The sequence below is a fragment of the Anabrus simplex genome, chromosome 2 (assembly GCF_040414725.1).
Source record: "Anabrus simplex isolate iqAnaSimp1 chromosome 2, ASM4041472v1, whole genome shotgun sequence".
Taxonomy (NCBI): Eukaryota; Metazoa; Arthropoda; class Insecta; order Orthoptera; family Tettigoniidae; genus Anabrus; species Anabrus simplex.
This window is the reverse complement of record NC_090266.1, coordinates 587,629,989-587,657,628: the sequence shown is the minus strand read 5'-3', so window position 1 is coordinate 587,657,628 and position 27,640 is coordinate 587,629,989. Positions and strand designations below refer to the sequence as shown.

Below are 27,640 nucleotides of genomic sequence, written 5' to 3'. Positions count from 1 at the left end.
AACCCTTTCCCCCCCTTTTCACCCCCCTGAATGGAATTTTCTGAAAACAAACAATATGTGTTTCTTTATTTTTAAAGGAGATTCCAAATACCAATGTTTATGTCTGTAAAGCTTCAAGTTTTTGAGATATAGATATCCTAATTTTGAAAATTCAGCCCCTCTTTTCAACCCGTTAGCGACGGAATATCCAAAAATCCTCCCTTAGTGATCACCTACACCCTAATATAAATGTATCTCCAAACTTTCATTTTTTTATGTCCAGTAGGTTTGGCTAGGCGATGGTGAATCAGTCAGTCAGGAAATGTTATTTTATATGTATGGATAGTTTTTTCCACAGTCTGAAAAGCCTTAAAATTACGTTCCTCATGAATGACTTCTTTCATATGTTCCAGCTGAGAACAATATCTCACTGAACTGACCATTAATTAACCATTGACCATTAAGAAGCAATTCGTAGTGGAGAATGCATTGTCAATCCCACCAAATGTAAAGCAGTACTTCTCTGGGATGGAGATCTGGTTTGGCAACTGTGAATGTAGGTTCACCTCCTGTTCGCCATGACTTTTTCCTTAAAGTGTTATCATAAATGATCCACTTCTCATCACCCGTCACTGGACGTTTCAGAAATAGATAATGTCCATTGTACCTTCGTAAGGAGTCACAAATGGACACCGCAGTACCAAATTCCGTTCACTGAGTTCATGTGGTATCCAAACATCGCAACGAAGTATACAAACCAAGCCTCTTCAGGCGTTTCCTCGCGTTACGGGACGATATATTCAGCACTTCAGGTTTTTACCCCGCTGTCACCCCTTGGTTACTTTTATCCAACTCGTTGAGTCTTTTTTCGTCTGTAACAATGGGTCTTCCGATACGAAGTTTGCATCTTCACCGTAAACAGCAGTAATCTTTCTCCGTGTATCTGAAGCGCTGTTTCCCTTGCAATGATAATAGGTGTCTGAAATGATTGTTTTAATTTTCCGTCTAACTAAACATTAGCGTGCACGAACCGCAGCAGGTGCTGGCGAGGTCACAAGACCGAACAACTGCCTACGTGGACGAGTGATGCGGCAACTGCTCTGTCGCTGTTGTGGAGCGGGTTGTGGCGTCCCCAGGCTGAACATTCCTGCTGTATGGATTACGGCGCGAAAGGATTTCTGTCCCCTCCAAACAAATAATTATCGGAGAGGATCTCGGTTCGAGACCATGTTGTGATTATGGAATGTAGAAAAATGTAATACTTCTTCACGGTAAATAACCCAGTATGACGAGTGTGAGATTTTAATGATAGAGGAAACTGAGGGATATTACATTATAAAAGACTCGTTTCAAACTTTTGATGTTATAATGTGAGCTAGGATCGTTTTCAATGCGTATTCAATAGGAATGATTCAGTCAGAAATTGTCATAAAGTACGTGAGCATAAATGCCGATAGAGTGAGAAAATTGTAGCGCTGTTCAGTTTAAACAGGAATCTTTAAAGCAGTCCAGTGGATATTATATTTGCGTGTTTATGAATTCCGCTAGGTCTTCGTAGTGTTTCAGGAATTAGCGGTTGACTAATGCCCTATTACATTGACGTAGCCCCAGCGTCGAACTAGGACCTAGAACTGATTAGGCTAGTCAATTATACGTGATATTGGCAATGGGAAACGACCTGGGAGAATCTCTGCGAACATCTTGAGACTAAGGCTGCAAATGGAGGTGTGATGCGAATATATGAACTCACTCAGTGAGTTTACTTAGCCTCTCATACCTCCGTTCTCCAAATTCAACCTACACGTTGTGCCCCTATTAAGCTGAGCAACCCAAAGCAACGGTTATTCAAACACCCCGCAGTTAATGCTGGAGTGAGGATAAAGCAGAACATTATTAAAATAACATGTAATAGCTTCATTTTATAAAATCCCTTATTGATTATAAAATCAAGTAGCGAATATTTAAGAATAACTTAAATATTATATTTAAGCGGTCCGCCTATTCAATATATAATTTATTAAATCTAGTACATATTTCTTCCCCTAAGGAACATCATCAGCTATAATAAATCGCACAATATATCAGACACAAAAATTGCATTAATAGATTGGAAAGACAAATTAAAATACACGTTTATACACAAGGATTTTTAAAATATTTGCAAACTTTGTTAAAGTTTCAAGTCATATAGTCATCAAGAATTTTAATTAACAATTCACATCAATGTTATTGACTATGTGACTCGAAAGTTTAACAAAGTTTGCAAATATTTTATTTTAAATGTCCTTGTGTATAAAAGTGTATTTTAATTTGTCTTACCAATCTATTAGTGTAATTTTGTACCTTATATATTGTACGATTTATTCTAGCTGATGATGTCCCTTAGGGGAACAAACATGTACTAGATTTAATAAGATATATATGTAATGAGTAGGCGGACCGCTTAAATATAATACTTAAGTTAATCTTAAATATTCGCTACTTGATTTAAGTTCCTAAATATAAAACAGAGATAAACATAAAATGCCGCCTCTGTGGTGTAGTGGTTAGCGTGAGTAGCTGCCAACCCCGGAGGTCCGGGTTCGATTCCCGGCTTTGCCACGAAATTTGAAACGTGGTATGAGGGCTGGAACGGGGTCCACTCAGCCTCGGGAGGTCAACTGAGTAGAGGTGGGTTCGATTACCATCTCAGCCATCCTGGAAGTGGTTTTCCGTGGTTTCCCACTTCTCCACCAGGCAAATGCCGGGATGGTACCTAACTTAAGGCCACGGCCGCTTCCTTCCCTCTTCCTTGTCTATCCCGTCCAATATTTCCATCCCTCAACAAGGCCCATGTTCAGCATAGCAGGTGAGGCCGCCTGGGCGAGTTACTGGTCATTCTCCCCAGTTGTATCCCCTACCCAGAGTCTGAAGCTCCAGGTTACTGCCCTTGAGGCAGTAGAGGTGGGATCCTCGCTGAGTCCGAGGGTAAAACCGACCCTGGAGGATAAACAGATTAAGAAGAAGATAAACATAAATATTATTTCCAAACATTTGAGTGTGATTTGATGGAATCTGATGATGTTCTTTGTTCAATAGTGTGTATTTTTATCCCTTGTTTAATAACGTGTTTTACAGGTATTTTGTAGTATAATATTTAACCTGCGTGTTCGATAGACTGAAGAGCTTTTAAGTTACTGCAGTCCATAAATTCTTTGACTGGCGCTTACAATGTAGGCAACACAGTGTACACCTGTGTACGCACTACAGTCAATATATTCGTAGACTGGTGCTAACAGTTCAAGGATAATTATAGTCTTTTGACCCGTCCTTTCGCATCTTTTACCCGTCATAGTGATCCGGGCGATTTAGACATGGCAATTTCAAACGCCGTGTCTGAGACTACGACATTCTCAAGTTCCGCCGCTGACATTCAACTAGACCGTAGTTCTGCTTATACTGTATGCACGCAACTGCCTCTTGTTGGGACTAGCAAAGAACTGTCACGGTAATATCTTGTGGTGCAAATTCTCCGCTCTAGTGCACCACAGTGACACTAGATGGCCAGTCCACGAACTTAGTGACTCTACTACGTATTGGAAATAAGTGAAGTGAGATAGATGTATGGATGAATTTGCTACAGATAACTGCATGGTCTACCAGTCTGGACATGAAAACCGAAGGGAAAATAGAGTTGCCTTCATAATTAACAACAGGGCGTGTAGCACTATAATGGGGTGCAACCTAAAAACTGATAGAATGATCCCTGTACGTTTTCAAGGCCAATCTTTTAACATCACAGTCATACAAGTTTACGCCCCGACCGCCGAAGATGAAGAGGAAGATATTCACCAGTTCTATGAAGATTTACGAGAATTGCTACTGTTAACACCAAACAGGGATGTCTTCTTCATTATTGGCGACTGAAATGCCAAAGTGGGAAATCAAATTGTAGATGGAGTAACGGGAAGAATTGGCCTCGGTACAACAACAAATGAAGAAAGGCTGAGACTACTAGAATGCTATCAGGACCACTCACTGCTCATTCCCGAAACACTGTTCCAGCTGCCCAAATGATCCCTATACACCTAGACCTAACAAGGTGGTCAATACCGGAATCATATCTACTACGTTAGTTACTTTGTAGTCAGAGGCGGAGGAGCGCTATACAGTCAAACAAAACAAGACCTGGGGCTGATTATGGATCATATCACGAGCTTAATTTTCAAATTTCGGCTTAAAATGAAAAGGATTGACAAAGCCAAACCATCATCATAGGCCTGTATGTATGTTGGGTATTCAGCCCGAAGGCTGGTTTGATCCTCTGCAACTCCGCCAACAGCTGTCATAAATAGCCTAGGCGTCACTGAAGAGGCGTACTAGGGAAATTTGGAGTGAGGTAGTTTCCCGTAGCTTTCCTCATCGAACCAGCCGTTGCTATGACATATCAGTCTACCAAGCCCACTGAAATGCATGCAACATCCGACCCTATGAGCGATATTTTCACACCATTCATAACAGGGACTGGCTGCATAAGGAATGGTATTACTAGCATCACTCATACCTCAGTCACTTTCATATTGTCAAAGCCAAGGATGAGACTGGGACAGGTCAATGAAAGTAACAAATTTGATATAGCCCATACCAGAAGACATAGTGCACTGTAAACACTACATCTTGCCAGCAAAGGCATCATCATAGGCCTATATGTCCTAAATAATATACCTCTTAAATACACAGTACAGGTTAGAAACAGATTTAATGGTCTAGATTTAAGAGACGGAGTCCCAGAAGAGCTATGGTTAGAGATGTGCTATTTTGTTGAGGACACAGCAGAAAAGCATATTCTCAAGAAAAAGATCAACAAGAAGGCCAGATGATTATCGGATGAAGCACTGCAAATAGCAGAAGAAATAAGCAAAACGAAAATGAAAGGGGGAAAATCGAAGGTGTCTACATTAAATGCAGAGTTCAGAAACTAGCTAGACAAAGACAAATTGCCTTTTCTAATGTACAGTGCAAGGAAGTTGAGGAAAATAACAGACTGGGTAACATGAGGGATCTTTACATCAGAGGAAGATTCGAGGCAAGAAATGAAATCATAAAAGATAAAATGGTAAAGTTCTTACAGAAGCAGAGAAGATCAAGAAAAGGTGGGGGGAATATGTATATGGTTCGTATAGAATATAATTAAATACTCCTGATGATGAAGTTACTGTTTTTTTCAGATTCAGAACCATATGCCCTAGAAAGTGAAGTCAAGTGGGCCCTAGAAATGATTGCAAAACAATAACGCAAGCGGATATGATGGAATCTCAGCGCGATTGTTAAATATCCTAGGAGAGGATGCTCTGAAAGTGCTGCATTCAATTTGTCAGCAGATATGGAAAACACAGCAGTGGGCATAAGATTAGAAAAACTGAGGGCCGATTGCAGAAACGGTATGTAGATGATGTCTACGGTTACACAATGCCTAAGTATGGCTGCCGCATTGCAGAGACGTTATGTATCACTTAGACACTGTCTAAAACCGATGTTCAACCGGTCATGTTTAAACACTGCCGAGAGCACTGTTTAACCTCAAATGAGAGGTGTGAATCACAATCAGAGGTTAACTTATGTACCATGAGACATGTCATTTGTATTATCATGTTGAGACGATTCCGTGAAGAAATGTTAGTCCGACGGCCTCTCTGTGGGTCGCCCGCTACTAAATCGCAGCAATTCATTTGATATGTCCGGGGAGATAGATCTTAAAATAAGGTTTCGCTTTTCGAGAGACTTGTTTCTTGAGACCGACAAAGGGACAGTCCAGTAATTGTCAACTTGAAAACAATTTTTGGCAACCGATATATTTTATTATATACATGAGGTAATTTCCATGGAATTATAGGTCACTTCGACTATTTACATACATATCGGAGTTACGTGTCCCGATCGTCAGAGGGCTGTCACATACATCAACCGGGAGATTTTCACTTATATTTACTGCCAAGTAAACACACATAATAGTAAGGTAAGGTAAGGGTTATTCTACCCGAAGGCAGGTCCGAACCTCCGCAGAGGTGTTCCTGAGCCGGAGTTTACGTGCGGTAGGGTGGCCAGTTCCTTTCCGCTCCTCCATTCCCTTACCCCCACCAACAGCGCGTGGCAACCCATCCAACTCCTGACCACGCCCAATGTTGCTTAACTTCGGAGATCTCACGGGATCCGGTGTTTCAACATGGCTACGGCCGTTGGCACACATAATAGTGAAAACTAAAAATTAGGTTGTATAGGTTTTTTATATATATTCGTATAAGTTTTCGGTAACTATAAGATAGGAAAAGGCAAGTGGTCGTGATGGTGATGATTATTGTTTAAAGAGGATTGGGAGGAAGAGCCGTGGCCATAATAACAGCCCTAGTATTTGCCTGCTGTAAAAGTGGGGAAACTACGCAAAACAATTTTCAGGGTTGCCGATGATGCGTTTCAAACCTAAGATTTCCAGAATGCAAGCTACATCTACATGTCCCGTACAACACACTCGGTTACACATTACTGTTGCTTCATCTTCCCTTCGTCGAAGCTACCGTATTTATAAGTGGATTATACTCACTGTAACAACGCTATAATCAAAGCTACACTTCCCCGTAAGGTGGCGTATCGCTTTAGTGTCGATAATATTATGAGATTTAACTTCCACCGAAAGCGATACTCTAATATTTGGGCAAGTCATGCTCATGCTTTGCCATATTTGAGTAATGTGTAGGAAGACAAACAGCTGACTGGCGTTCGGCGCGCGCACCGACGAATTTCATTGGTTGCGACAAGCAAAGAGTTGCATGAAAGATACTTTTATCTCCATTTTCAAACCAATATTGAAACTTTAAGCGATGTCTAGTTAAAACATCGACTGAACATTGTTTACGCAATGGAAGGTCGTGCTCGATTTAGACGTTGTTTAGTTAGACGTTGTACAAGGCTTAAAACTGGTCATCGTTTCTGAAATCGGCCCTGAGTGTTCATACCAGTACCAAAGAAGGGCAGTTCTAAAGATAGTTCGAACTACCGAACAATTACACTTATCTCAATTACATTTATGCTCAAGATCCTGTAAAATGGAGTTCGGCAGTATGTAGATCGAGAACTACCTGAGGAGCAGGCTGATTTCCGTAAAGTTAGAGGAACCAGAGATCAAATTACTAACATTAGCTTGATTATGAACAATGTAGGATTGAAAATAGGAAAGTTAATTTATGTTACCAGACATATAAATATGGGATTGGGAAAACTGAATGCACCAACAAATAACTGTGTTATGGAGAGGATGGAGAAAAGAATTACTACGGTGGAAAATAACATGTGTTACTTTCGAGATAATTTCTAACAAGATAGGTATTGCACAAGTCAAGAAACCAATACTTCTTTAGATTCTGAGCACTGGGAAAAAGTCCGGCTCCATGGCTAAATGGTTAGCGTGCTGGCCTTTGGTCACAGGGGTCCCGGGTTCGATTCCCGGCAGGGTCAGGAATTTTAACCTTAATTGGTTAATTTCGCTGGCATGGGGGCTGGGTGTATGTGTCGTCTTCATAATCATTTCATCCTCATTACGACGCGCAGGTCGCCTACGGGTGTCAAATCAAAAGACCTGCATCTGGCGAGCCGAACATGTCCTCAGACACTCCCGGCACTAAAAGCCATACGCAATTTCATTTCACTGGGAAAAAGTTGGTTTCCAGTCCGAAGGATTTGGAATGTATAAAATGAAGACCTAAAAGTCACCACAGGAATATTTCAAAGTTGAATTCAAATACACTGCTGGCCTTTAAAATTACAACCCCAAGGAAGACGGGAGCCATCACAACCAGATTTATTGGACAGAATAGCCATCATACACAGGTGACATGATTACTAGTGCAATTCGGTATGAGGTACAGAAAATGGGGGAATGATCCTATATATTATGTATGACGAGTATGAGTTTTCATGATAGAGGAAAGTGACAAATATTCCATTATAAAAATCTTATTCAGGAAATTTTTTCAAAATTTTGATGTTATATTGCGACCGCCGCTTCTGTGGTGTAGTGGTTAGCGTGATTAGCTGCCACCCTCGGAGGTCTGGGTTCGATTCCCGGCTCTGCCACGAAATTTGAAAAGTGGTACGAGGGCTGGAACGGGGTCCACTCAGCCTCGGGAGGTCAACTGAGTAGAGGCGGGTTCGATTCCCACCTCAGCCATCCTCGAAGTGGTTTTCCGTGGTTTCCCACTTCACCTCCAGGCAAATGCCGGGATGGTACCTATCTTAAGGCCACGGCCGCTTCCTTCCCTCATCCTTGCCTATCCCTTCCAATCTTCCCATCCCCCTACTAGGCCCCTGTTCACTATAGCAGGTGAGGCTGCCTGGGCGAGGTACTGGTCATACTCCCCAGTTGTATCCCCCGACCAAGAGTCTGAAGCTCCAGGACACTGCCCTTGAGGCGGTAGAGGTGGGATCCCTCGCTCAGTCCGAGGGAAAAGCCGAACCTGGAGGGTAAACAGATGATGATGATGATGATGATATTGCGACCTGGAGAGGTTGGCAATACTGCTGCTATAGGACGTGGCGTTGAGGAGAAGAGATTTTGAATGCCGTATGCGGTATCTCCGCACATGCTGGTTCGATACATGCTCAAAGTTCATCCGTATTTTTGGTCATGGGTGTCCACTGGAAGAACAGATCATAGACCACACGTTTTCGATGAGCGAGAGATCCGATGAACGTGCAGGCCAAGAAACCAATGCAACATAGGGGCCATCCGGGAACCGTCGGACAACATGCAGTCGCATTCTGTCCTGTTGGTACAGGCCCCAGGCTGGCCCTGAATTTAGGGGACAGCAACAGAATGTAATGGTGGCTAGTTAGTATACCGATGGTGCGGTTCAGGTGCGAGCGGAAGTGGATTCCGATGGTATCCCACACCATAACTCTATGTGCAGGGCTGGTATGACGCCGCATAAGGCAACACTCAGCCAGGGGTGCGCGACAGTGTCTCCAGACACTGATGCGATCATCTTGAGGCTGCAAGCAGAAGAGGGATTCGTCGGAGAAGACGACCGATGGTATACTATTCGTCCCTACAGGCCCGACATTGCACGAACTATTGCAGTCGCAAGTGTTTGTCGTAAGCAGTCAGTGTGAGCTGCAGGAATATGTGCCCGGACGAGTTGCCCCGCTGCTGTAGACAGCGACAAACTGTGCGTGTGGACACAGATTTTTGTACCACATGCCTGAAAACCTGAGCGAGGGTGTTTGTCGTGGCTGTACGATCCTCAATCGTCGTGCACACCAGATGTCTGTCATCGCGCTCGTCGGTGTGCTGCTTGTTGTTTTAAGGGGCCTAACATCGAAGGTCATTGGCCCATGCTCGTCGGTGTGACAGGGCTGTTGGCTACTTACATGTCACTCAGCACGTCCCTCCTCGACCCCATGATCCCATATCCTCTTCACGGTGGTTGGATTTCTTCGAACAAGAGAACAAATTTCGTGGTAGGGTAATCCACAATTTCGATAGTCCACGATTCCCCCGCAGTCAAAGGCGGGAAGCAGTTCGTATGACTGTCTTGTTCTTCGACGCGTCATGTACACAGACGGCGCGGAAGTACAATGCCACTACCTCTCAGTGGTTCTCTGATCTATACCGCTTATCATTGTCACCAATGTTCCGCTCCATGGCTAAATGGTTAGCGTGCTGGCCTTTGGTCACAGGGGCCCCGGGTTCGATTCCCGGCAGGGTCGGGAATTTTAACCATCATTCGTTAATTTATCTGGCACGGGGGCTGGGTGAATGTGTTGTCTTCATCATCATGTCAACCTCATTACGACGCGCAGGTCGCCTACGGGAGTCAAATCAAAAGGACCTGCACCTGGCGAGCCGAAACCCTCCTGGGATCTCCCGGCGCTAAAAGCAATACGGCATTTCATTTCATTGTCATAAATGTTGCACGTGCTGCCTTCATCGCTGAACGTGACATTATACCATTTTTCTACCCTGATCTATGTGTTCTTCCAGTGTGGGGCCAAGCAGGTCCATCCTGACTGGTGTTGCAAGTTTAATGTCCTGCAGTGTAGAAGGAATTAAATGAATAAACAGAAATCATGGAGTAATAATTTGGAGGGAGTGTGGGAGTAAATTCTTACACATATATATGTCTAAAACCCTCCAGATAAGATCCACATTTTCGAAGATTTAGCAATTGAAATATGCTGAGAAATGTGAATGATGTTAGTTGTATTGTTCATACAGACTTCACTGAGGGAGATGTTGACAAGCCAGTCTTCAGTAAAGAAGAAGACGAGACAGTTGTTCAGAAAGGACGGAGTCCGTAAAAGAAAGTATGACAAGGTTTCAAGTATGTAATTTAGAAGAGATGTTCATATGTGCAATGAATAATAACGACACCTCATGTCTAAATCTTATCATCTATATGTAATGTACGTCAGTATTGAATATTTACACAATTAATGGCTGGTAGGTAGTTGATGAGGGAGGTAGTTTTACTTATAACTCATATACTACAGTAAAATAAATAAGGGAGAGAGAGCGAAATTGACCTTACTATTATTTAGTGAAACACTACCCTTGCTTGAGAGCTCAATGATCATCTATCAATTACCATCAAAATAAAAGGCGTACAGGAGAAGGTAATGAAGAAGTAATAAATAAACAATAAGTAAAAACATGTGCCTGAATATAGATTGGAGAGGACGTCTGTAAATAATTAAAATATTATATACCGGGCAAGTTGGCCGTGCAGTTAGAGTCGCGCAGCTGTGAGCTTGCATCTGGGAGTTAGTGGGTTCGATTCCCACTGTCTGCAGCTCCTAAAATGGTTTTCTGCGGTTTGCCATTTTCACACCAGGCAAATGCTAGAGCTGCACCTTAATTAAGGCCATGGCCGCTTCCTTCCCACTCCTCGGCCCCTATCCCATCGTCGAGTTCGAACCCACTATCTCCAGGGTGCAATTTCACCAGCTGCACGACCCTAACCGCACGGTCCACGCGCCCGGTACTGAGAAGAGAAACATGGAGGGAAACACAACAAAAAACACAGGAAATATAAGATTTAGGTTATTGAGGCACTAATCCGGTATACGAAGAGCAAGAGAGGCGGGAAACGTAGCAAGAACTGAATTTTCCAAGGAAGAGATGGAATACAATTAAGAGAGACGGGAAGGCAAATTAATATGAAATGTAGAATACAGAATCTGAGTCTTACGACTTCAGGACAGTGTGAAACGTAATAAATACACACTGTAGGGGAAGAAATAACACAGGATAAGTTAACGTCAGAAAAGGTATTTGCATTTTTTGTAAATTTATTTAATATCAATGGTTGAAAGTTGAAATCACTGAGAAAGTACTATTTGAACTCAGCTCACTCTGTCAGTTTTAGATGACGAAATATCGATACCTGGAGAAAATAAAGTGTTTGAAAAAGGAAAAGAGCCGAAGAAATGGAATGTGAATCGCGCGCAAATGGAACGACATATTTTGTAAGAATTATTTCATGGTTTAAAATAATATAGAGAAAATATTTAAAAATCTTCAGTGGGATCAAATGGAGTAATGCTATGTGCCTCAAGTCCTCTCTGTCACCTCAAAATTTTAAGAGACGCTGGAGTGTCATAATTTTACCTTCAAAAGGGATTCTTTAAATTTCACAAACAAGCTAATATTTACTTCATTCATTTGGTGATAAATGCATGTACACTTACCCGGCAAAGAACATAAGTAAAAACCAGGACCCTGGAACAGCAAACACTAAAATAGCTTCTTCGGTCTTGATATCTCCCATCAAACGGAATGGTATACAGGCTAGGAGCAGAAGATTTGATATCAAGAAGATGGCTTTATCAGGTGCGTGTGACTAGAATAGAAAACAAAGTATGCTTTACTTAAAAGAAAACAAAACATGCTTTAAATAACACTGTACAAAATATAATGCAATCCTGATGAAGATGATGACGACAGTAGTGGCAATAGACTGTGTTCAAATGTAGTCTATACATACCGATTGGTCCACCAGCCCCTTGCAGTCCAGTTTTACACATCCTTCCACATTTACTACAATTCTAAAAAATATCGGTCCCTCTCCCCAAACCTGGGTAATATAACAAGATGTGTGTTTACGGGCTAGAAGATAGGAGGAATCGTGAGCCAGACTATTAATTCATTATGGGTACCTGGAATGAACCCGAAAAACGAGTACAGATACGCACAGACGGGGAGCACGGTACTGTAATAGGCTGGGAAGTGGGCGCCGTACGTTAAGTGTCGCAGTAGCTCACATGGCCAGCGCGCGGTAGGATGTGCGGTAGTTGACAGTGCTCGGGGGTTAGAAGGTTCAAGTCCCATGCAAGTATTAATTTTAAGAATCCAAATGCCTGGGATGTGGCAAGGTTGTGTATTTAATACTGGTATTTTTCACGGAGACCGCCTCTGTGGTGTAGTGGTTAGCGTGATTAGCTGCCACCCCCGGAGGCCCGGGTTCGATTCCCGGCTCTGCCACGAAATTTGAAAAGTGGTACGAGGGCTGGAACGGGGTCCACTCAGCCTCGGGAGGTCAACTGAGTAGAGGTGGGTTCGATTCCCACCTCAGCCATCCTGGAAGTGGTTTTCCGTGGTTTCCCACTTCTCCTCCAGGCGAATGCCGGGATGGTACCTAACTTAAGGCCACGGCCGCTTCCTTCCCTCTTCCTTGCCTATCCCTTCCAATCTTCCCATCCCTCCACAAGGCCCCTGTTCAGCATGGCAGGTGAGGCCGCCTGGGCGAGGTACTGGTCATACTCCCCAGTTGTATCCCCCGACCAAGAGTCTGAAGCTCCAGGACACTGCCCTTGAGGCGGTAGAGGTGGGATCCCTCGCTAAGTCCGAGAGAAAACCCGAACCTGGAGGGTAAACAGATGATGATGATGTATACGTATATAAATAAAGATTCCAATCTTTTTACATTGTTAATAAAATGTTTGTGTCTACCTCTGTGGTGTAGTGGTTAGTGTGATTAGCTGCCACCCCCGAAGGGCCGGGTTCGATTCCCGGCTCTGTCACTCAGCCTCGGGAGGCCAACTGAGTAGATGTGGGTTCGATTCCCACCTCAGCCATCCTGGAAGTGGTTTTCCGTGGTTTCCCACTTCTCCTCCAGGCAAATGTCGGGATGATACCTAACTTAGGGCCACGGCTGCTTCCTTCCCTCTTCCTTGTCTATCCCTTCCTATCTTACCATTCCCCACCAAGGCCCCTGTTCATCATAGCAGGTGAGGCCGCCTGGGCGAGGTAATGGTCATCCTCCCCGACCCAATGTCTCACCTCCAGGACACTGCCCTTGAGGCGGTAGAGGTAGGATCCCTCGCGGAGTCCGAGGGAAATACCAACCCTGGAGGGTAAGCAGATTAAGAAAGAAAGAAAGAAAGAAAGAAAGAATAAAATATTTGTACTTGAATAACACATTCAGAATATTCAGAGGACATGTGAACCCAGCCATGATTTCTACAGTTTTTCATTCACACACTCTATATTTATTTTTTTTGCTAGGGGTTTTACGTCGCACCGACACAGATAGGTCTTATGGCGACGATGGGATAGGAAAGGCCTAGGAGTTGGAAGGAAGCGGCCGTGGCCTTAATTAAGGTACAGCCCCAGCATTTGCCTGGTGTGAAAATGGGAAACCACGGAAAACCATTTTCAGGGCTGCCGATAGTGGGATTCGAACCTACTATCTCCTGGATGCAAGCTCACAGCCGCGCGCCTCTACACTCTATAAAATATAAGCGCAGTCCTTGTTGTCATAATCAATCCTAACACTAAAAGTTTTTACGTCACTAGGCCTGTGTATGTTGAGTATTCAGCCTGAAGGCTGGTTGGATCCTCACCAGGTCCACCATTAGCTGCCATAGATGGCCTAGGTGTCTCTGTCACTAGGCCTATATCGCTAAATCCAATTATCGCATGCTTCGTGGAGTTTGTAAAACCCCGCCAACGTTACGGGTGAATATCTTTAATAGCTCCTGAACGGACTTGATCCACTTGTGCTCTTAACACGCCAAATATTATGTCATGTGTTCGGGGTTCGGAGCCGGTGCTAGTAGAATATATTTAAGCATTTATTTCGACCCTACTCGAGCCTCGATAAATAACACCAATAGTAATAATGATCACATATCCCATTCGATGTGCAAAATTTATTTCAGTGATATGTACAGACCCCTGGCTGATGTTCAGATCAAGTGCGGTGGCTCATGAGCTCGCGTGTAGAATGTTCTCAATCGTATTATGCACAGCTTCATCGGTATCATCAGTTACCACTGGCGCATCCTGAAAAAGGTCCCTTCCAAATCACAACGTTCACGCAGCCGTCTTGCAAGCCTTCGAAACGTATCCGAAGCCATAGTTTTCGTCCAGGGAATGATTCTTCGTATAAGTATCGTGCTTCTCACACATTAAGGCTTGCTTCTCCGTACAGCAATATCATATCCACGAACTCATCACCCAGCATATTGTGACCGGGCGAGTTGGCCGTGCGCGTAGAGGCGCGCGGCTGTGAGCTTGCATCCGAGAGATAGTAGGTTCGAATCCCACTATCGGCAGCCCACAAGATAGCTTTCCGTGGTTTCCTATTTTCACACCAGACAAATGCTGGGGTTGTACCTTAATTAAGGTCATGGCCGCTTCCTTCCAACTCCTACGCCGTTCCTATCCCATCGTCGCCATAAGACCTATCTGTGTCGGTGCGACTTTAAGCCCCAAGCAACAGGTTGTGATTATCTGCACAATACACATGATTCGAATGTACGTATGCTCACTTTCCTATTTTTTGCGTCGCCAGAAACCTTCGATGTGCAAGTGCGACGTTAAATCACTAGCGCAAATAAAATGTATAGACAGATTTGTCTTGCTGCAACGACCACAGTGTATTGAAGCATGCTTCTCCTCAACCCTGAAAGAAAGGGGAGTAAGTACCTATTACTTGATTGAACGTCCGACTCGTTGGCTGATTGGTCAGCGTACTGGCCTTCTGTCCCGAGGGTCCCGGGTTCGATTCCCAGCCGGGTCGGGGATTTTATCTTTCAATGGTTAATTCCAATTGCCCGAGGGCCAATGACACGCAGTTACCTACATATAGGGAGCGTGCACGGCCGCTCTTACCGCCTCTAGCGGAAGAAATCGGTAACGTTTTGGTGATCTTGTCTTGAGCGGTCAGTCCTGGCTGTGTAACTGTGGGTGTGAAATTGTGGTAGTAGTAGTGTATCAAAATGCCTAAATCAAATAGAAACTGTTGTGCAGTGAACTGCCACAACACAAAGAAACACGCATGGAAAAGGAATTACATTTCACACATTTCCTGGTCGTCCATAGGAATCGGGCAGATGCAGGAAGTGGATTTCGGCTGTGGGAAGGATAAAGTAAGTACCTTATTTCATTTGTGACGTAAATTACACATTTCATATCACACACTTCAAAGATACCAGATACGCCAAGTCAAGAACACGTTCCTTTAAGTACACTTTGAAATAGCAAAATTTCATTTCAAGTATGCATTGCAGCAGGTCCGTATATTTACATTCATGTCCTTCCATGTGCATGTGTCTTGACTACACCGAATAATAATAATAATAATAATAATAATAATAATAATAATAATAATAATAATAATAAATGTTTTCCCGCATTTCAGTGCAGATGGAACTCCATGGGAACCCACCAAATGCTCCGTCATTTGCAGTGAATATTTTGTTGGAGGAAAGCCAAGTAATATTTGAAAATCATCCATCATATATACCATCTGTGTTTTAGGAGAGCTATAAGAAGAAACCGAAAAGAGAAAGTGATGTATCTCGGTTTAAAGAGCGAGTAAACGAATGAAATGCTCAAATATACATATGTCTTCTAATCAAGAAACTCGTGAATTTATTGTGAAAAATGAGTGTGTGAAAAACTATATAACTCGATGCAAGCAGCATTTGAGATTGAAACAACGACTTTCGAATTCACTTGTGTTTTTAGTGGCGATGATGTAGGCACACAGTGCTACTCAAGCACAGTACCTTCAAGTATTTCGGAAAAGGTGGATAAAAGTTGTGGTCCCAACTCCCCCTGGATATATGCAGAGGATTTCACGGATACCAGAGCATAAAAAGTGAGGCACAGTTGAAGGATTTAACAAGTGTTTCATTTAAGACATTCAATTTTTTACTTTCTTTCTTTGTTTCTAAAGTGCCTGTAAATATAAGTAATGACGATGTTTGTTTACTCTTGTTAATGAAAATGAAATTGGACCTTTGCTTCCTTGGCAGTCATATTTGGTGTACATCGGACTACTGCTGCGCGAATAACGCACTTCTAATTTTATTTTCTGGCCTAGCAAACTTTCCGTGAAAAATACTTTGCCTCGCGCTTTTAAAACATTTTATCCTGACGCACGAGTTATAATAGATTGCACAGAAATGAAATAAGAAACGCCAGCAAGAATAGATGAGAGATCCTACATGTATTCTTCGTACAAATCATGTTATACATTTAAATTTTTATTAGCTGTGGCCCCTAACGGAACTATTGTTTTTGTTTCCCCTTGTTATGGTGGAAGAACTAGTGATACGTTTATTTAACTATTCAGGCTTCCTAAATCTTTTGAGTGAAGGGGACATTATATTAGCCGACAAGGAATTCCCAGGTTTTAAAACACAGTCACCTCATTCTTTACTTCTTATGCCTCTTTTTCTTCACAATGGGAGATTTACAGAATATGAAGTGTTACAAACTCAGAGTGTAGCAAGTGTGTGAATTCATGTTGAAAGATGCATACAGAGGGTGAAAATTTTCAAAATGTTGAAAATTATTCCGTATATCAGTGACATTGTTTACGTAGCTTGTGTGCTAGCAAATTTTTTGCCACCAATAACAAAGAACGTAAAACTGTAACCCCAGCACATAATCCACTCGTATAATTCTGTCTTCTCAGAACTTCTCTTAGCAACATGACGTGTTATCTGCTTATTCCAACTGAATTCCTGTTTATTTGCTTACCGGATGCTACCTGACAATAGCTTGTCAAAAGCACAGTCAATTTCACCGGAAATCCCACTCGCGAAATTTGAGTTTTCACAGATTCATAGATATGAGGTAGTTACAATATTGTTATTAATTTCGCCCTGTGACAACAATATCAAATTTAAATGTATTTTTATATGTACAGCATTACTTCATATTTATCTTGACGACAAGACGCAACGATAGTTTTTGCCGAAACTATGAAGCAAGTCTTCCAGCGGAACGCACTCTCACCGTATTAATATTCGGAACTCCGCCAGAGCGCTCTGTTACTAGTACCGTGCACGTTCCCTATAGCAGATGCCGCCCACCTCATCGGAGGGTCTGCCTTACAAGGGCTGCACTCGGCTAGAAATAGCCACTCGAAATTATTATTATTATTATTATTATTATTATTATTATTATTATTATTATTATTATTATTATTATTATTATTATTATTATTATTATTATTATTATTATTATTATACTTGATCGAACGGGTTCAGCATCTGTTGACAGTGGTATACACTGCTCTGAGAAGCGAGTTATATCTATCATGTATAATTTCACCCCGCTACTTTAACTGTGCAGGGTTACGCATTATAACTCTGTATTCACCAAGAAACCGTAAGTTCTCACTTTGGAAAATTGCTTCTGTTTTACAGCCTTATTGTCTGGTTTTGAGCATTTATAACAGTAGTAATTATTAATTATATGGCGTAACCTATCATGACTGCCGTTGTCCATTTTCGTGCCATAGTTTATACCATACTGTGAAGGAAAAACACTTTTATATCTATTGCGATGAGACGAGACTGTCCACCATTGTAATAGAGGGTCTCTTGTGATACCGCACCGCAATTTTCTCACATAAAAAGTGTTTGCTAGGACCAATTAAACGGCAAATCTCTAGCGACAGCTATATGGCTGAATATAGTTTGTAGAGTACAATAACATTTCATAAATACGATTAGCGGAGCGAACTCCGCTCTACATACAGTAAATAAGGTGCAGTGCTTTTAAGATGGACCTCATTTACTGCCTCTTGTGTGGGTTTTTCATCGTATGGTGGAGCCTGTTCAGGCTATAAGTTCATAAATTTGGTGTAAGATGCAGCGTAAGGTAAGAACAAGAGACATTTATCGTAGTAGGTAGCATATGTTCAAGAGAAAATAGGCGAAGTTATTTCCACTCCGTATTGAACCGTATAATACGGCGGGCTAGGACCAACACTTAGCGCATACAGTGTGCGAATGGCATTCGCCGTGTTGTGAACAGCGAAATAGTAGCGAGCGAGGCCACAGTTTAGCAAGCTAGGCACACAAAGGGAAGTCGAGAGCGCGCCGCTCTACGGAGAGAAAGCGCGAACCGTTGAAAGAGACGGAAATCGTTGATTTTGTCTGGGGAGTCCCCAACTACCAACCAAGGCGAGAAGAATATGAGGGAAGACAGGACTGGAATCTTTTCAGAAAATGCTCCAATTTTGAACGAATATGAAACAAAGACAAATTATTATTAGATTTATCGAGTTCCTAGGACACATAATGTGTAATAATTGTGCAGTAGTAGTGAAAGAAGGAATATATGAATGTCCGTTCAAGAGGAAGTAGATCATGACACAAAGAAGGTTCAGTATTTGCCGGGGACTCGTACGAGTCCTTTGGAAGGGGTGACCCTTTAAACAGAAGAGGACAAAGGCGGCACTCCCACTTTTGAATGTTGCGAATCATCGAATACGCGTCAGATTACGTCGTAATCAGACAGGAGTGAACAAAGCGATAGTCAGAGATTGTGTTCGAGTGAGCTAAAAATGAAGTTAAGGGTGTATATATCAGTAGCGATAACGGTAATTAGAACAGTTATTAGGGAAAGGAAATGAATTTCCCGTGTTACCGTAGTTATTGTGTTCAAGTGACTCAAACAGAACAGATATCAGAGGTGATCGTGTTAACTAATTAGAAGCTTTAGGAAACGAACAAAATTTCCTTTAGTGGGAATAGTCAAAGGTTCCCAATTCTAGATCGCGAGTGTGTAAAATTAGGGTCGAAGGACGACTATTAATCCGTTTATATGGGCAGTTCTAGAGGATATCACCAACCTTCAAGCAGACGACATCAGGAGATAATTGGCAGCGCCCAGACGGAACCGAGGACCTATAGGTCGTCAACGTTAGCTCTATGGCAAGTTAAATCCGTATGGAACGTCTCAACGGGCTGAACGGACGCACGATATGGAAGGCAGGTAAGTTAAACCAAATCCCTAATATGTGAAATCAGTGTTCGCAATCCATTTGTATGTAATCTAAATATTAATTCATGAACGCCGCTTAGGGCGAAATTTTTTACAGTATAATTCAACTTGATTGGACCGGAGTGCATGTTCCTGAGTGTATTGCTTTGTATTTGTTTGTAGAATATCTTGAGGGGTATAGTTATGTCAGGGTTGTATAGAAATGTTAGATCACTCTGTTTCAGCTGTCTGTAATTTGAGATTTTTGATCCCTAAATGTAGAGTAATCTGATGTGAAGTGATAGTACCACCCTTGTAGAGTGTTGAACCGGGGACTCAGAGTCTAGGAGGCATCCATTTAAAGTAAAGTCAGGATCTGTACGTACTCGTATTTTCTGTAGTGCATGATATTACACCAGTGGTGATAAGCGGCTGGCGGATTGTGTACACCCAGCGTTGAAATAAAGTAGTGTCTTCAAATAGAACACACTGCTGCTGGTTCATGGGTCTGCTCTAGGATCGAGCAAGGGTCTCGAGGATGGAGCCCGGGAGTTGAATAAACGAATATAGTTGATCGGACTGGTAGAAAGCATATTGTTGTAGATCAGTTTCATCGAGGGTGGTATTGTTAATTCAAAATTTGAAAGTACGGTAGGACTCTTCAGATACACATTCATTGCAGTATTTGTATTTGAGTGAGCTGCTATGAAAGATCCTACATTCTTCACATTGAAATCTTAATTAAATATACAATCTCTTACCAATTGTTTCATAAAACTCCAAAATCCCTGGTTCTTAATTTCTTCTCCTTGTTGGAAGATGACATATGATAAAACGCCCATAATGGTGCCGATCTCGGAAGAGTAGCGCACAATGTCATTCCAGTCAGTACCACCGAGAAGAGGTTCATCTCGGTCAGTAGGCCGTAAGTATATTGCCATACTGAGAAGCAGGAGGTGAAGAGCCAGAATCGCCAAGCGTTTTAGGAACTGCAACTGAAGGGAGATATAATATTTGTTGAAATTCATTTAATACTTACAGACACACTAGATTACTAAATGGAACATTATGAGGAATTATACCACGAATGAGACTGATAATAAGAGATTACAATTCTACAGTAAGAGGTAGACAAATTAATTGGTTGAATATCTTTATCACAGTATCATGCCACTAATAGTACAGATATATACAATAATACAGTTTGATATGGAGTTCACAAGATGTGAATTATTACCAAAAACCCAACGAAACAACCACTCAGTTCCATCATTTGCTCCTAACTGAGTGAAATGTCATCTCAATTCCCGAGATCAAAAAGACATGCACTTCACAACCAACTAACTTATTTTTTCTGCAAACGAGTCACAGGCTGCTGACCATCAAGTGAGATCTTACTTTGCAGCTAGCTCACATTTTACAAGTTCTGAGACCGTTCTTGATTGGCAAAGTAAATTACTATATACTATTTATGGTAAATAAAATGAAGATGCATATCAAAGAAGATCTGAGATCGTTGTCCGAACATTTTCAGCACGTATAAATAAAATTAACTGTCCCTTTTTTATAGTTTTGTGGTTAAAATATTTTCGCAGATTTATTTCAGTTGTTTTGGTTTACATGCAATATACAATACCTTCTTTCATTTCATATACAGTAGTCCAAAAAGCAGAGAATTGAGAGAACTGTAGATTTATGTCTCAATCAGTCATCCGAATCTTCACGAATACCTTGCAAATTCACAATGACTGCATGAAATACACTGGCGGAAAAATAAATCCCAACACCAAGAAGACATCAAATCCCGGTCACTCCATGTGATATTTGTGCTGGATAAAGCGGAGGCGGGAGAGGATTTTCTCCGGGTACTCCGGTTTTCCTTGTCATATTTCATTCCAGCAACACTCTCTAATATCATTTCATTTCATCTGTAATTCATTAAACATCGCCCCAGAGGAGTGCGACAGGCTTCGGCAGCCGGCACAATTCCTATCCTCGCCGCTAGATGGAGGCTTCATTCATTCCATTCCTGACCCAGTCGAGGGACGGGAAACAGGCTGTTGGTTTCCATTTTCACCAAGAAGACATTAGTTTAGAGGAATGTAATTTAGGCTAAGCAATTGTCCAGGTGACATATTTATTTGATTAAAGTTTCCAGGTCACAGGTTCAAGTATGCGAGAGAAAACATGTGACATGGTGGTACATTAATAATCGCTGTACTCGCTACGATTTTGAATGCTAACATGCAAACGTACATGCATTGTGTCGTACAGATGCCGTATGTCATTTTGCGGGATGGAGTTCCACGCCTGTTTTTCTTGGCCAGTCAAATCAGCAACGGTTAATGCTGGTAATGACCGATGCTGGATTTATCATCCCTTGCACCTTCTCGTTGCCCTTATTACAAAGCCTCGTTCAAACTCAGTAAGCTGCTGATACTGCCTTCATCGTCCCCTTAAATGCATGTTTGACTCACACCTACCTCATAACGTCAACACTGAACGATGACTAACGCTCACGAAGTGTACAGGGCGTATTTAATGCAAACTTGCTTTGAAAGTCATAGTGGCACTACTAGCACCACTAGTGTCATCTTCGAGGTGTGCAAAAACGCCTCCCGAATTTCGTTTTTTTCTAGCACAATTCCTTCTTGGTGTTGAGATTTCTTTTTCCGTCAGTGTATATCAACAAACGTTTGTATGTAGATTTTCCAATAGCTTACAAATATGTTGTCGTTGTTCACAGACGATTGGAAAATTCCAAGCGAAGCGAAGCGGTGTGTGTGTGTGTGTGTGTGTGTGTGTGTGTGTGTGTGTGTGTAGGGAAAGTGGGATTACTGGTTAAAATCAATCTACAGGGCGTTCATCGGCCGATGGTATGTGGAATGATGATGATGATAATGATGATGATTTTTGTTTAAAGGGGCCTAACATCTAAGGTAATCGGCCCGCATGTGGAATGAAAATGGTATTAATTACCTTGAAAAGGTGTCGTTAGCGATAGTGGTAGCGGTTCTGTTGGTGATTGAAAGGTGGAGATTAATCCTGGTCCCCTGAGTTGGGAATATACTGAAAAAGAAATAAGTATGTGGTAAAGAGGTGAGCCAAGCTGACATGAAAATGGAGGTGATAATGGATCAGAATAAAGATATCCAGGATATAAAAAATAGAAGGCCTAGAAAAACACCAAAATGACATGGATCTATTAATGGGACACCCCGATGGTATAGGAGCAGCGCACACGAGAGCTGGAAAGACAGGCCCGAAAAACGACACTTACACGGCATAAAACTGTCGATGCCGCATCATATATAGTATCAAAGAGAAGAAGGGCGAGAATAAACTACCGTTATTAACACCTGTGTTGGAGGTAATAACGGCAGGAGTAAGAGTGAGGGGAAGAAATCAAGGAGAAAAGCCTATAAAGCGGCAAAGGGTATCCGATATGAAAACTTACCAGATTCTACTTCTTTCCTTCTTAATATGTTTACCCTCCAGGGTTGGTTTTTCCCTCGGACTCAGCAAGGGATCCCACCTCTACATCCTCAAGGGCAGTGACCTGGAGCATCAGACTCTGGGTCAGGGGATACAACTGGGGAGGATGACAAATACCTCGCCCAGGCGGCCTCACCTGCTATGCTGAACAGGGGCCTTGTGGGGGGATGGGAAGGTTGGAAGGGATAGACAAGGAAGAGGGAAGGAAGTGGCCGTGGCCTTAAGTAAGGTACCATCCCGGCATTTGCCTGGAGGAGAAGTGAGAAACCACAGAAAACCACTTCCAGGATGGCTGAGTGGATCCCGTTCCAGCCCTCGTACCAACCAAACCAAACCAAACCCCATAGCACTACAGCCCTTAAAGGGCCTTGGCCTACCAAGCCACCGCTACTCAGCCCGCAGGCCTGTAGATTACGAGGTGTCGTGTAGTCAGCACGACGAATCCTCTCGGCCGTTTTTCTTGGCTTTCTAGACCGGGGCCTCTATCTCACCGTCAGATAGCTCCTCAATTCTAATCACGTAGGCTGAGTGGACCTCGAACCAGCCCTCAGGTCCAGGCAAAAATCCCTGTCCTGGCCGGGAATCGAACCCGGGGCCTCCGGGTGAGAGGCAGGCACGCTACCCCTACACCACGGGGCTCGTACCACTTTTCAAATTTCGTGGCAAAGCCGGAAATCGAACCCAGGCCTCCGGTAGACAAAGAAGGGGGATTCGATTCTGTAGATGCAAAGGGAAACAAACGGGAAAATGGCATGGGGGATATACAGCTCTCCTCATGGAAATATAGTCCTAACTGATAAGATTATTAATACAAGGAGTAAAACAGGAAATGTGACAGATAACAGGAAAACGAAGTAACTATAATGGAGGGTTGGCTTTGTTGGTATAGAAGGTTTATTATGTAAACTGAAGAATGATGAAGTGACCGAGCTTGTTGATAGTTATTGTGAGTTATTTGCCCTTTTTTGAAACATGGTTACCCGGAGAGAGGACGTTATCGTGGAAGGGGTAGGAGACGTAATAAAAAAGGAAGGGAGGTACAGGAGGCAGAAGCTCTGGAGGTACATTACTTTATATAAACGAGAAGCTTAGTAATCGGACTGAAGAGTTATCAAATGTTATGGAGGATGTAGTTTGGATAAAATGTAAGCTGAGTGGTAAAGGCTTCCTATATAATCATTCGTAAGGTTCACCACATACAAACATGTGTTTTGAGGATTTAATAGAAAAAAATAACGTAGAGGTAACTTTGAAGAAGCAGGAATTATTATGGTGGGAGATTGGAATGCACGGATCGGGGAGTCAATCCTGGCTTATAGTCAAGTAGGTATGAAGCTAATGAGAGGAAGTAAAAGCAGTCAGGATAAAGAGCGGAATATACATTGTGGTTCAGCAGACCCTTCCAATATCGTTTGCTGCAGCTCAACTAACGTGCACATGGTTATAGAGGTGCTATTCACCTGCAGGCGTAATGTTCAGTGAGCACCGTTTGCACACGATTCTGAACCCTGGCGAAATGTTATATCATCCGTTCGCAAAACATGACACCTTGAAATCATGTAGCAATGTCCTTTTACCATGTAACTATGTTATTGTGTCGTGCCTCGTGACCGGGTGTACCGAAGAGGGGAATCAATGCATAAAACTAGGTAACAGTGCAGCAATTAATGTTTTAAACACCGAACCGGATGGCGTATGTACTCTGCTCTCGTCGTACTACCAGCATGTTTCCAGTAGTGTAGCGTAGCGGATGTGGTTAGGCGTTCGCCTAGCAATCGACGGAATGTGCCAACGGCCTTTCGAATCCTGCATCGTTCAAGTATTTTTGCGTAGGTATGAGGTTTGAATACTTTTTTTTTTTACTATTTGCATTACGTCGCACCAAAACAGATATGTCTTATGGCGATGATGGGATAGGAAAGGCCTAAGAATGGGAAGGGAGCGACCGTGGCCTTAATTAAAGCACAGCCCCAGCATTTGCCTGGTGTGAAAATGGGAAACCACGGAAATCCATCTTCAGAACTGCCGACACCGCGGTTCGAACCCACTATATCCTGGATGCAAGCTCACAGCTGCGCGCTCCTAACCGCACGGCCAACTCGCCCGGTGATTGAATACGTTAACACAGGTCCACGTTTGCCACATTCAAACAGTAGAATGTCGCTATTATTCATCTTGTGCCCTGCGCATACTCCGCTGGTTAGGGCCTGAATGTACTGTAATCTCTGCTGTCATTCGGCATCTTTTCCACAGAGGAATACGTTGATATTCTCCTTATTTATGGGGATGCAAGAAACACCGCGTGCGAGGAACTACATCTGTACCAGGAACGGTATCCCGACAGGCGACACCCAGCTGCTACGACATTCCGCCGTGTTGAAAGACCCCTAAGGACAACAGGCGTGATTTCCAACCAGCCACCAGTCCGTGATAGCCCCGTTACATCGGGTGAACCAGAAGAGGCCGTTCTGGAGGCAGCTCGTAATAATCCACACATCATTACAAGGGCGATTGCACAACAGATGAACACCAGCCAGCCGTCCGTCTGGCGAATACTGCATGAACATAAATTTCACCCATACCATCTTGAGCTATACCAAGAGCTCCATGGGCGGGATTTCGAAGCTCGAATGCAGTTCTTTCGGTGGCTATTAGGCAGCATTCGTATCGCATATCTTGTTCTCGGACCAATCGCACTTCCACGATAATGAGAACGTCAATCGCCACAACATGCACTATTGGAGTCCGGACAATCCTCACTGGGTGCGACAAGCGGCCCATCAATTACGATGGGGAAAGAATGTTTGGTGTGGAATTTTGGGGGATCGCCTGACTGGACCTTATTTATTTGAGGGCCATCGGACGGGCCCACGCTACCTGCATTTTCTGCGTCAGAAACTCCCACAGCTGCTGGAGGATGTGCTCTTGCACGATCGTTTGACGATGTGGTTTCAACAGGATAGAGCTCCACCACATTCGACTTCGCCCGTTCGTAACCATCTGAATGAGGAACTGCCAGTGAAATGGATAGGACGAGGAAACCCTCTTTATTGGCCCGCCAGATCACCGGATTTAACGACATTTGAAGAATGTATTTCAAACTCAAGCGCCGAAAAACACCGACCAGCTCCGATAACTCGTTACGAACGCCTGCCGAGCAATTAAACCTGGAATGCTTCAGCGCGCAAGACGATCTATTAAACACCGGGCCTGAAGGTACGTAAACTATCATCACATCGAGCATTTGCTGCAATAAAACATTGTCGGATGACATGATATATGATAGTAGGAAGGGAGAGGGTAAAACCCCGTAGTGGCACATAGCCTTCTCCTGTCGAATAGCATCCAGAGGTCTGCTCAAGTCCTTACGTCTCCATCCGACGGGCAAATAACCATCACTCCTCCTCCTCCTCCTCCTACCGAGCTCGATAGCTGCAGTCGCTTAAGTGCGACCCGTATCCGGTATTCGGGAGATAGTGGGTTCGAACTATCTGTCGGCAGCCCTGAAGATGGTTTTCCGTGGTTTCCCATTTTCACACCAGGCAAATGGTGGGACTGTACCTTAATTAAGGCCACGGCAGCTTCCTTCCCACTCCTAGCCATTTCCTGTCCCATCGTCGCCCTAAGACCTATCTGTGTCGATGCGACGTAAAGCAACTAGCAAAAAAACTCCTCCTCCTCCTCCTCTTCCTTCTCAATACATCTCTACTTAGCTGAGCGCCTGTGCCAGAGTTGAATCTGTTTCAGGCCTTGTACCACTTTTCAAATTTCGTAACAGAGCTGCGAATCAAACACTTTGTATATACTTTATGTATAGTTCTATAATAGCTGGACTGAGCATGTACCATACTAAGGTCACATTTTTTTAACATGCAGCGATCACGTTGACATGGTTATGTATGTTTAGACTTGTTCGTTATCAAGGTCACTCTCTAGTAAACTCAAGCCTTTATATATGCTATAAGTGAGAATATTTTCTTTAGTCTTTAAGATGCTGTGACTGACAGTAGAGCGCGTTATTCCATCACGACAAGAAAATTAATAGTTGATGTAGAAGGCTTTAAAGTGAACGGCAACAAATTTGTGTTCAAAGAGGTGGCTGTGTTGGATTGCACTGTGTTGTGGGCGCCAAAATTCGTCAGTTTAGTATTTATCCCACCTTTCCCTTATTGTTTGCAAATAGATGAAAACAAAAGACAGACACAATGGATAGAAAAATTTAGGTCTGCAGTGGGAAGGAAATGGAATACCTTATCGCTTTCTAGCTAAGATCATGAACGCTCATTTGTCAAGAGCAGATCTTGTTTTTTTAAAGGGTTGTGAAAAGAAGGAATGGTTGGTATCTACCATCAACATGTGAAATTATCGACATGTATCGGGCTCTATGGCTAAATGGTTAGCATGCTGGCCTTTGGTCCAAAGAGTCCCGGGTTCGATTCCCGGTGGGGTCGGGGATTTTGACCTTCATTGGTTCATTCCGATGGCTCGGGGGCTGGGTGTGTGTGACGTCTTTAGCATTAGAATTCATCATACGTAGGGACCCATTCTCATAGACGCGCAGGTCACCTATACGGTGTCAGCTCGAACGACCTGCACCAGGCCTCTTCGCAAGCCGCACGCTATTATATCGATATGCATGAATTAGGATGTCCATCATTTAAAACTCTTCTCAAGGAGCATATTGAAGAAACAATTAAACAGTCTTCACGCCATGAGTGCGTGCTCTTTGATCGGATGTGTTGCAGTGCATGCCGGGAGGTGAGCAACATATGTAAATTGCAGTGTCGAAATGACAACAGTGTGAAAGGAACATTTGTAGAGTAAAGGCATCATGTCATTTCTATCTGATACTAAGTGTAGCACAGTTGAAAAGGCAATCGTAAAGATTTATGCTTGTAAAAAGAAACT

At 43.0% G+C, this 27,640-nt stretch overlaps 1 protein-coding gene across 1 annotated transcript in view; it reads right to left on the bottom strand.

Annotated features, from left to right (window-relative positions):
• The window catches only part of iav (transient receptor potential cation channel subfamily V iav), a 262,128-nt gene that overhangs the window by 160,600 nt on the left and 73,888 nt on the right, over positions 1–27,640 (bottom strand). The window contains exons 7-8 of the mRNA XM_068226013.1: positions 19,999–20,232; positions 11,698–11,849 (exon numbers count right to left, since the gene is read on the bottom strand). Coding sequence (XP_068082114.1) covers positions 11,698–11,849; positions 19,999–20,232 — 386 coding nt within the window. The remainder of the gene's footprint in view (positions 1–11,697; positions 11,850–19,998; positions 20,233–27,640) is intronic.